Here is an 11,591-nt window from a genome sequence, read left to right as displayed (position 1 = left end):
AAGTTTCCCCCAATTTGACCATAAATGTGGAGGACAGTGCTACTTCCTGGTATCCTTTGGGATACTACTTCATAAACTAATAATTATTTTATAAATCCATGATGCAAAGAGTTTTTACCTTTCTTGCTGTGGGAAGCCACATCCCCTCCAGCAGTATCCCCTTCCTTTTGTCACCTGTGCCCTCTCCATATGCTCTTTTCAATCAGTTTCTTATGTCTTCTGTCTAATTTCAAATTAAGGGTCCGTGGTGGGGGGCAGGGACTTGCTTTTCCCACTCCCTGCCCATGAAATATGAGGCTCTCCCGCTTCACTACGGAAAGACTGGATTTCTTTGATGAGCTCCAAGAAGATGTAATTTAGACTAATCTATCAGACTGATAGAAATGCAAGCAGATATAATACTGTAAACTTATTTTATTTCTAATTATGCAAATAATTATGTAAAATAGGCAAATGAATAATTTTCCCCCAGGCTCCTGGCATTTCTCCACTAAGCTTTAGGGAGTGCAAATTTTGATGTTCTTAGCTCAATAGCCTGTCTGATCATGTAAGGCTGTATGCAAGCATGCTTCAAAATGTCGAGGTTAAAAGTGCCATAAAAGTTATTTACTAAAAGTAACTGGGACAAATCTCACAGCTCAGAAGGCGGCACCGGGACTTTGGCAGTGCTGGTTAGCAGGATGTCAAGGGAGGTGAGGTCCAGCAAGTTTCTGTGGGTGGAAAGGAGAAAGAGGAAGGAATGGCCTTTGTTTTTCTGAGGGCAAGGAGGACTGAAAGCCTTGCAACAGGTAATCTGAAAATGTTCTCCCTCAGGCACTCAAAATAAGTGGTGGGGCAGGGAGGGGGTGTTTTGTTTTGATTTCCCTCCCCCCCCATGGGAAGAGTTTTCTATCAGATGGGATAGGAAACAAGGAAAATTATATTGGCACCATCTAAGGAGGCTTTAAAACAGCAGGAAAAGACATCATGTAGGGATGCCACTCCTCACTTTGACTTAGCTTGGAAGTTGAACTGGATTTATTTTAAAATGAGTAAAAAGAGAGATAATTGTTTATTCCTAACAATTCCTCCCTATGCACAGTAATCTAGTCAGACAGCTACAGAGCTGGTATCAACACCTGAGACTGTAAATTTATTCTGGAATCTAGGACTTGCCAGGACTTTGCTTGAGAAGGTTTACTGCTGGCAGACCATGCAGTGTACTTAGAACATTAGTAGTTAGGAGATGTTGAGAGAAAACCTTTTGAACTGCTCTGTGGTTGCAAGAGACAGCTCGTGGGATGCTGCAAAGTCTTGTGCAGTGCGTTTGTTCTGGGTGACTGATAACCTGCCTAACGGTGGCTGCTGTGCTTACTGTGCTGATGAGGATCCCTCCCCTCATGTTGTAAGGAAATTTAAGTAATTTTGCAGGCTGCCGTTTGAACTGTAGCTGATGGTACTTACAGAGGTTCTGGATGCTTTGGAGTAACCTGTGTCCCAGAATCATGAATTTTGCTGCTTTTCTCTTTTCTTTTTTCTTTTCCTTCTCTTTATTGTCCCCTGAAAGCTGTCAGGATGTCTTAGACTGACTTGGGAGTCTGGGATTTTCTTACACCACAGTGTGCCATTTTAAGACTGCCATTGCCTCTCTCAGTGATTGTTTCCCATCTCCCTGTGGGTCTAAATAGAAAAAAGATCTTGGAATTTGGTAACATGCCCAAGAGATTTTCTTCATCCATCTTAGTAAATCCTGTTGCACATTCCTCCCATCTGGGATGACCTAGCAGCATCGCTCCATGTGATAAATTTACTCTTCTCTCTCCATAAGAAATAATCTAGGACATAATCCTTCTTCCTTTCTGCCAACCTTTTCACTACTTTTTCCCCTTTTGCTACACTTTGATTCTACGTTATGTTCATAAGTGTAAAGGATGCTTTTATCGCATGTATCAGAGATCCAAGTCATCTTTTTGTTCATACCATGGTTTGGATGAATGACTCTAGCAAATGGGACCAGTAGAAAACTGGGGGAGCCACTGATGCCATCTGCCCTGTCTTGGAAATACATGTCCAATTAAAGCCTTGCCAATTGATTTGACATACCTTACTCTGAATAGTTTCTGTCACTGTGTCCCCATTGCTGAAAGGTAGTTTCTTGCAATACAATTTTACTAGCTCTGAACTGGTTTCTTGAAATCAGAATGAGCAATGCATGGAGCAGAAAGTTTGAGGTTGCTTTACTTTCTCTGCACTGTCATTGCCTGCCAGCGAAACATCTCATACCATCCAATGTTTTTCATAGTGAATATCACAAAGTGCTTTGCAGATGAAGACAGTCATATAAGCCTACGTGAAAAAGAGAGGCTCTAAGGTAATTATTACAGATTGGGGGGGGGGGGGGCAGAGGGGGGAAGGAGGAAACCAAATCCCCCCAAAACAAACCAAATCAAGCCAAACAAAACAACAACAACAACAACACCAGGAAAAATTTAAAAATAAATAATAAAAAAAACCTCAACAGAAAAACAACCCCCCCAAAAAAACCCAAACAAAACTGTGGAAAGAATAATTTTATTGAAAGCTACTAGTGGCCAAAAACTAAACAACAGAGTAGACAAATTAATGTAAATTTGTCCCTTGGGTGGTTATTTAGGTGAAGAGTATCACAAAAACCAGGTGTAGAAAAGCAAGGAATTTAGATAACAGGGCTTAAAAAATTGAAAAACTGAAGTATCTCTAAGACACTCTCAAACAACCATAACTTAGGAAGTATAAAAGACATTTCTTTTGCAGAAAGAACTGTTGCAGCCACGACTAGCTAGTCCTTCCCATATGTATTTTTTTATATGCACAGTATTATTTTTAAAAACATCTCCATTAAGAGTAAATTTATTTTAGCAAGCCTGTTTATAACTGTCAACTTCTCCTAAGAAATGTAACAAAAGCTGCAGCACCATGGTCTTATTGGCATGAGGACACATTGTTCATGAGCAGTAGAGGATATGGAAAACATTTGTCCAACAATTGCTCTTGGAGCTCCCTGAGCCAAACCCTGCTCTCTAACTGCCCTGGAGGACGGTACGGATTGGTGTATTTGCTTAGCTGCTAATAGAAGCACAATCCCGAGCAAAGGAGTAAAAGTAAGAATTTGAGTACTACAGTTCAAGGGGACCTCTGTCCTCAAAGGGAAGGATGGGGTAAGTTGAATAATAGTTGGCTCAAGCCTGTCTTTGAGCACAAACTCTCATGGGCCAGTGAAGCAGAAGCAGGCCTTGTTGCAGGGCTTTTGTCAAGCACACTCCTTCCGCGCTGCCGAAGACATGCTCTGCCTGCACCTTGGCCAGATGGTCCCAGCTCCCCATGTTTTGGCAGTGCACCTCAAAACACAGCTACGCTGCAAACCCCACATTCCTGTCCTTAGCAAATATGTGTTGGTGTCTAGCGCTAGATCTGCTCGGCCTAGCATGCCAGTAACAGCCCTCTCCCCTCCTATGCCATTTTTTGTCCTGCAGGCAGGGTGCTTTCACAGAGGAACTCCTGGTTTTTCACCGTTTAATCGAGTCTCTTAAGGAATCTCAGCAGCGCAAATGGGGATTTAAAATTTCTCCTCTTTGCTTAGGTAACACTGGACGTTTGAAAAAAAGCTGCCTTCCCCCAGCTAGGGCTTAGATCTGCATGAATAAAGCGTTTATTCTGCCAGCAAAAAGCAACGGTCATGCTGCGATAACAAATCAAACCCCCCACGCTGGGGAGGAGCTGGCGCACAGACACGAACATCCCAACTACGCAATAGGATCATTCTGCAAATGTACCCGGGTGCTGGGTTTGGTCGTTTTTTTTCCTTACACTAGTTTTTTTTCTTCCTTTTTAATAACTCCGGGCACAGGCAGCTGTTCGCATTTTCAAAGCCTGCTCAGAAAGCAGCCAGTTAATTTTAGTTTGCTCGGGCCACCCTGAGCGAGCTGCCTGGGCCCCCCCGCCTTCCTGGCTGTGCCCGGCAGCGTGGGGGGTGGGGGCCGCGGGCGGCTCCTCCCGGCCCGGCCCGGTGGGGATGGGAAAAAGTTGTTCCCAACTTTTTTTCCCCTGGCGCGAGCTCCTCCCCCTCCCCTCCCCCAGCGCGGCCCCGCCCCCTGCGTGCGGATTGGCGAGCGGGCGCTGCGAGGCCCCGCCCCCGGCGCGGTTTGTGAATGGGGCCGGCGGCGGGGGCGGGGCCCGCGCGGAGCTGCGCCTTTTTTGTGTGCCGGCGCGGCCGCGGGCCGGGAGCCGCGGAGCGGGCGGTGGTGGCGGGGCCGCGGGCTGAGAGGAACGGAACGGAACGGACCGGACCGGAACGGACCGGACGAAACGACACGAAACGAGACGAGACGAGGCGGGAGGCGCACGGCTGCCCCGGACGCACAGCCCGCAGCGGTGTCCGTCGGGAGCGGAGCCCAGCCGAGCCGCGGGGAGGATCGCACAGTAATTGGATTTTGAAAGTTATTTAAGCCCCGGAGTAAAATACACGGCTCAGCCGGGCGCGGTAATAATCCGTTTAGCCGTAACCTAAATCCCCGGGGCCGTGCAGTCGTGCAGGGAGCAGCGCCTCCGCCTCGCCGCCGCCGCGGGACCCTGCGCGGAGCTGGCCAGAGCCGTCGCCGGGCTACGCGCGCGTCTCCTCTTTCGCTGCCGCCGCCGCCTTCTCCGGGGAGAGCAGCTCCGGAAACTTTCGCCGAGAGAAGCGCCGCCACCGCGCTGTGAGCGCCGCCGCGTCGGAGCCGAGGAAGAAAGTCGTGGAGGTCCGGTGCGGAGCCGCGTTCCTCCCGTCGCCGCGCTCCTGCCCCACCGAAGGGGCCCCGCCGCCGCCCTCTGGTCGCTGATGCCCCTGGGGCGTCCCGCCGGCCGGCTCTGAAAGACCCCCCGAGGCTCCCCGGGCCCCCGGCCGCCCCGGCGATGCGGGCTGGAGGAGAATGCGGCAGAGCGGCCGCCGCCGGCTGCCCCTTGCTGGGGTTGGCCGCGCTGCTGGCCGCCCTGCTGGGGACCCCCGCGGGTGCGACGGCACAGCAGTACCACGGCGAGAAGGGCATCTCCGTGCCTGACCACGGTTTCTGCCAGCCCATCTCCATCCCGCTCTGCACGGATATCGCCTACAACCAGACCATCCTGCCCAACCTGCTGGGCCACACCAACCAGGAGGACGCCGGGTTGGAGGTGCACCAGTTCTACCCGCTGGTCAAGGTGCAGTGCTCGCCCGAGCTGAAGTTCTTCCTCTGCTCCATGTACGCGCCGGTGTGCACCGTATTGGAGCAGGCCATCCCACCGTGCCGCTCCCTCTGCGAGCGGGCCCGTCAGGGCTGCGAGGCCCTCATGAACAAGTTCGGCTTCCAGTGGCCAGAGCGGCTCCGCTGCGAGAACTTCCCTGTTCACGGTGCGGGTGAGATCTGCGTGGGGCAGAACACGTCGGATGCCCCACCAGGACCCGGTGGTGCGGCGGGTCGGGGGGTCACTGCCCACCCCACAGCTGGCTACCTCCCCGACTTTCTCACCCCACCACAGCCACCCTCTGGCTTCTCCTTCTCTTGCCCTCGGCAGCTCAAAGTGCCCTCTTACTTGGGCTACCGGTTCCTGGGGGAGCGGGACTGTGGAGCCCCCTGTGAGCCAGCTCGGCCCAATGGGCTCATGTACTTCAAGGAGGCAGAGGTGCGATTTGCCCGGCTGTGGGTGGGCGTGTGGTCCGTGCTTTGCTGTGCCTCCACCCTCTTCACCGTGCTCACCTACCTGGTAGACATGCGTCGTTTCAGCTACCCGGAAAGGCCCATCATCTTTCTGTCGGGCTGCTACTTCATGGTGGCAGTGGCCTATGCAGCAGGCTTCTTGCTGGAGGAGCGGGTGGTGTGTCTAGAGCGCTTCTCTGAGGATGGCTACCGCACTGTGGCCCAAGGCACCAAGAAAGAAGGCTGCACCATCCTGTTCATGATCCTCTACTTCTTTGGCATGGCCAGCTCCATCTGGTGGGTCATCCTGTCCCTCACCTGGTTCCTGGCTGCTGGCATGAAGTGGGGCCATGAGGCCATTGAGGCCAACTCCCAGTATTTTCATCTGGCTGCCTGGGCTGTGCCCGCTGTCAAAACCATCACCATCTTGGCCATGGGGCAGGTGGATGGGGATGTACTCAGTGGGGTGTGTTATGTAGGTATCTATAGTGTGGACTCACTGAGGGGCTTTGTGCTGGCACCTTTGTTTGTGTATCTCTTCATTGGCACTTCCTTCTTGCTGGCTGGCTTCGTGTCCTTGTTTCGCATCCGCACCATCATGAAGCACGATGGCACCAAGACGGAGAAACTGGAGAAGCTGATGGTGCGCATTGGTGTCTTCAGTGTCCTCTACACGGTGCCTGCCACCATTGTCCTGGCGTGTTACTTCTACGAGCAGGCCTTCCGTGGCACCTGGGAGAAGACGTGGCTCCTCCAGACCTGCAAAACATATGCTGTGCCCTGTCCCAGCCACTTTGCCCCTATGAGCCCAGACTTCACTGTCTTCATGATCAAGTACCTCATGACCATGATTGTTGGGATCACGACTGGCTTCTGGATTTGGTCTGGCAAAACCCTTCAGTCCTGGCGACGCTTCTACCACAGACTCAGCACCGGCAGCAAAGGCGAGACAGCAGTATGAGACCCACCATGTCCCCTCTGGCACACACATACACATGCACACGAGCAGAGGAGGCAGAGGAGATGGATACGCAGCATAGGAGTAGGGCAATGGTTCCCTGAAGAGGGAAGAAGGGAGGCTTTTCCAAACTTTTTCTTCCTCACAGAAGGTTTGAAAAAAAAAAAAAAATGCATAAAGGATCAGTAAAACTATGTCCAGTGGTGCTTATGCCCAGCTAAGTGGAAGAGGACAGAAAAAGAGGCCACGGCTGGGACAGGAGTGTCCTTCACCCAGAAGTCTCCTTACTTCTCTCTCCTGCTACTCCTGTCCAGGAAAAGACACTCCAATCCAACTAAAATCATCTGGCCTTGCTTTGGACAAGAGGGAGGGGAAGTCAGACCTGTTGAGCCACCCCTACCGAGAAGCAGCCAAATGCTCTCTGAATTGCCGGGGCCAAACTGCAGCGTGGGCAGGGTAACTCCCGAACCTGAGCTCGCTGCCTGCTCTTTCCAGCTCGGCGGAGCCATCACGTGAGTAATGCACAGCCGGCTACAGCCCGATCGTGTGCTGGGGAGATGCCTCTGTTCTGTCAGCTCACAAGTTCCTTTTTACCTCAGTGATACCTGTTGTAATTGTTTTAAAGTAAAAATTTGGCCCTCAGTCTGTTGTTCTTGCTGCTGTGGGGAAGGAGGGGGTTGCCATTCCACACCCTGAAAAGAAATGACTTGTTGCTTTTCAGCAGAAGGCTTTTCCCCCTTGCCTTTGTTCTAGGAGACAAAGGGGGAAACAAAAGCGTTTTCTATGTAGAAAGGCATAAGCATGGGATCGGTTTTTATGGGCAAACTAACAAAAAGAAGTCGTTGAGGTTCACCCTTGGATGTGAGGAGCTCGCAGAAATAAACATTCCTTTTATGAAAAAAGGAGGAGGCAGGATGTTTTCCTACCGTTCAATATGGGTCACTTTTCTAAGCTGAAGGAAATGCAAGATTTAGAGGGCAAGAAGAGCTTACCCGAGAGCACCTGCCAAAACAAGAGCCATTAAAATCTGTAACGTAAAGACAGGATTTTTTTCCTTCCTTCCCATAAACCTGCTTTCTCTCCTGCTTTGCAGTGAGCTCACTGCAGACAAAGTCAATACACAGCCAGATTCTGGGGACGGGAGGAATCGTTTTGGCTCACGATGAACCCTTTGCCTGCTCCTCAGGTTCCCTGAGCTGTATGGCAGTGACTTTTGGTGCGGGTGGGGGCCCTGCCCCCGGGTTTTACAATCAAGCAGTTACTGCAAGTGAGCAGCCTTCTCATTTTGGCTAAAATACAGCTGGTTAAGTTTCCAGTGATCATGTCTTGGAAGGAAAAGCATTCAAAATTTTATCATCAAATGCATCGTTTTCTTTTTGAAATGTGACAGATTTTTCTATTCTGAAAGTTTTTATGTTGACTTCTTCATATTTTATTTTTTGTTACTACTTTACCTTTATATTCACTGAAGGGTTGTTTTTAATATGTGTGTGTGTATATTCTCGCCTAAGGACAAAATAGGACATTCTGGATTTTTAGCAAGTCTCCACCCTATAGCTGCTCTTCATGTTTTTTGGGGGGAAAGTGTCTAGAATGAAACTTTAAAAAAGAAAAAACCTGTTCAGGGTGAGGGGGCAGACTGCTCCTGTCTGAGGGCACACCAGTGGTCTGAGCATAAGGAATGGGCCCATCAGCCAAATCCTTCAGTAGATCTGATGTCAGACTTGCAGGGCTCGGGTTTTTGTCTTTTATAATGTGCACGTGGAAGAAAAAAAACAAGCGTGTCAGACAAGTGCAGTATGTATATTTTGTAAATCTCATTTTTGTAAGAAAATATGTATTTATGTTTTTACTTGATTTTTTTTTTTTTTTGGAAGGTCTGTATGAGGCCCTGCTTCACCCCATGTACAGATCACTAAATAAATAATTTTTAATACAAGGGCTCTAATGATGTTCTTTCCATCTTTGAATACTTGGCAGGTTTTAGAATGGGGGGAAGCTCTGAAAGTGGTGTCTTCTCCCCCAGTTTGTTATGGCAGATGCAAGAGACTTTTAGGTGAATGCAGACTGGAAACTCAGCTGTGGCTTGAAACTGTTTGTTCTGATTACCAGCCCCTCACAACAGGAGAGCACATTTTGAGACAGCCGGTTTCAAATGTCTGCCCTCACTTGAGCTACTTGCATCCTAGCCAAGTTTTCTTCCAGTCTCTGCCTCTTGCTGAGGGCAAGCTGATAAACCAGTTCCCTTATCTAGAAAATAAGGATAATGCTCTCTTCCCATCCCAAAGAGACTTTGAGATTGAGAACTGGAGGGTGCTACAAGTGCTGTAAATTAAGTCTTCACTTTGACGGGCAGAGTGTTACAGGGAAACACTATGGACTAGGTCCTTTCTAATGGCTTTCAGCGGGCAGTATCATGAATTGGTGCTTTTTCCCCCATAGCACCTTTGCTCTCTGCAGTTTTGTTCAAGTGAATTTTAACTTTAATAGCTAGCCTGAAGCCTACATTCTTTCTTATCACAGTCATCTGAAAGCTTCAGTGGAATGGTCTATTTTATTTAATATTTTAAACTGAAATGAATGTTTAGATCTCAAGCTGTATTGCTACAGTCATGGAAGGTGCCCCAACAGATAGAATGGGACACCTGTGAACTGATGATACTTTACAGCATTTCTTTCACAAGAATTTCAGACTACTGTCTGGGTTCATCACCCTTCCTGTACCTATGCCAATACTAAAGTTTAAGTTACAGAACAGAGATAGATCTAAGATGCCTTAGCTAGATGCCATCATAGTAGCTGCGGTTGCACTGCAACATTGTTTCATTTACTAAGCATAGTGTGTAATAGTTCCACTTTGAAGGCACTATATTATTTGGACACTGCTCTCAAACTTAACCTTTTACATTGTATGAACTACTGATTTAAAAGTTCTTTTAAGAGCTAGCCCCATTCATACTGCCTCTCTAGAAAAGCCACATCTTTTATTTGAAAACACCTCTTGCTGCTCCCCAGAATTGCTCAATTGTCAAGTTTCCTTTTTGAAAAGACCTTTGCATTCCTGCCAGTCAGGCTGCTTCAGACTGCTCCATGACATGAGCTTGCTGATCATTGCTGAGGGGGGTTTCATTCCACTCACTCAGGAAACCTGAACCTTTCTATAAACATTTCCTCCCATTAATCCATCAGTGCCAGCCGGAGCGATGGAACGACTGGAACAGCTTGCGCTGTGAAGGACTGGCAGCAGTGGTGTGACAGACATCCCTGTGCTGTGCAGCCCCAGCTGCGTTGCTAAACATGCAATCAATCCTTAATGCATCATGGACCGCTACGCCTGTGATCCGTGCAGGGGGCCTGTCCCACTGCTCTCCACTCACCACCCATCCCCGCTTGCTGGATGAGAAACCATTTACATGTGATCACTATTTTTGCTCCATGCATGAAAAAACTCTATATGTAGATTATTTTTAGTTCATGAGACATTCATATCTGAAAAGAAATGTCTCTATTTCCACCATAAACCACTAAAGCTGAATGCTTTTATTTCAGTATTTCCTATTAGGTACTTCCGGATTTAAAGTCACTTATGAAAAACTATCCAAATCATGGGATTTAAGATGATTTTTAAAATTTGAAATTGTAGGTGAAATTTGATGCTGGTGTAAAGTAGAAGCAACTGCTATTCACTTTTATGCAGATGTGACTCACATCAAGACTGAATTTGCTCACAGTGGAAACAATTTGGAGAATTTCAAGTAGCAATAGTGTCTGTCCTTCTGGAATAAAAATGTCTACCACCTCTTTGATAACAAAGTAGCAGTTACTTTCATAATGGAGTACAATTCAAAAAATCTCTTTGTGAAGCTCTCTGGAAAAAAGGAGGAAAAAGAAGCCTTTACTAGCCTTTGATAATCACTACAAAACATTTTTCTCTGACTAATGTTTAAGTCCACTTTAATTTTTTTAAGTTTAAGAAAAGTTTCCTCCCCTTTACCCTTGGCTCTGGTCTATGCAGCATGTTTTGGTTCACAAGAACTTAGCAAGTAATAGTTCCATTGATCCATATCCCTGTAAGTTTACACCATATACTATATTTTCATGAAAATGACATAAGCACTGCTTCTTCAGTTTCAAAGACATTTGTGTAACTCTCTAAAATGAAGTATTATTGTTTCAGGCAAGTTAAAGAGGAGGCTTCAACAGTTCCAGAGTTCATGAATTGCAGCAGCAGCTGAATGTTTGTCTCTACAGAATAAAGTGCTTTTATAATACGTCAGTGTTTGTTTGGGTTTATTTTTGGTGGAATACCCACACCAGTGATTGAATGTTTTTGTCTAAGTACTTCACCCGCAACCAATAACTTTGCATGCGAGTAAAAACCACACATCTCTGTATTCACCAGCTGGCAACAGTAAACATTACTTATAATTTCACGTGGGTTTAGAAACCAAATTACTAGCTTGCGTTTCAAATAGCCTCTTTTTTTTTCTTCGTCTCACTCTCATTTCCTTCCAGACTTTACAGGTACTTCATATATACCCCGCACTTCATACATGCCTTCTACTCCTTTTAATTTTAAAACTATGAATCCAGCTGAAAGAAATTTAGTCTGTTGCTTGGAGAGGAAAAGATGACACTGAATCTTCAGCACTCTGATCATTGAGAAAGACTATTGCCAAGCCTGCCCCATATAAACCACAATAATTGTTTCATGCCAACATGTGTGTGGTTTTGGCAGCTACAACACTGCGTGAATAATATAGGACTGGGGGAATAAATACAATCATGGCAAATTCCCAAATGCCCCACTTAGAATCAACACATTTTGACTAAAATGATGCCCAAACTGTAAAACTAAAATAAGTACATCAGAGTTTAACACTGCTAAGATGACCAGTTTGTGCTGCAGTCAGAGGAGGGAGGTACAGGGAGGGTTTTGATGCTGTTTAAACCCAAGGTCCAAG

At 47.4% G+C, this 11,591-nt stretch overlaps 1 protein-coding gene across 1 annotated transcript; it reads left to right on the top strand.

Annotated features, from left to right (window-relative positions):
* The first annotated feature begins 4,203 nt into the window (after positions 1-4,203).
* Positions 4,204-8,568, top strand: FZD7 (frizzled class receptor 7). Its single transcript, XM_042041062.1, has one exon. It carries the CDS (start codon positions 4,909-4,911, stop codon positions 6,628-6,630), a length of 1,722 nt encoding a protein of 573 aa, XP_041896996.1. The 5' UTR covers positions 4,204-4,908; the 3' UTR covers positions 6,631-8,568.
* The last annotated feature ends 3,023 nt before the right edge of the window (positions 8,569-11,591 follow it).

The sequence above is a fragment of the Corvus kubaryi genome, unplaced genomic scaffold (assembly GCF_017639235.1).
Source record: "Corvus kubaryi isolate FWS band 111438036 unplaced genomic scaffold, C.kubaryi_AGA036_p1.0 37396, whole genome shotgun sequence".
NCBI lineage: Eukaryota > Metazoa > Chordata > Aves > Passeriformes > Corvidae > Corvus > Corvus kubaryi.
The sequence above is the reverse complement of the archived record's forward strand: the minus strand, read 5'-3'. Positions and strand labels throughout refer to the sequence as shown.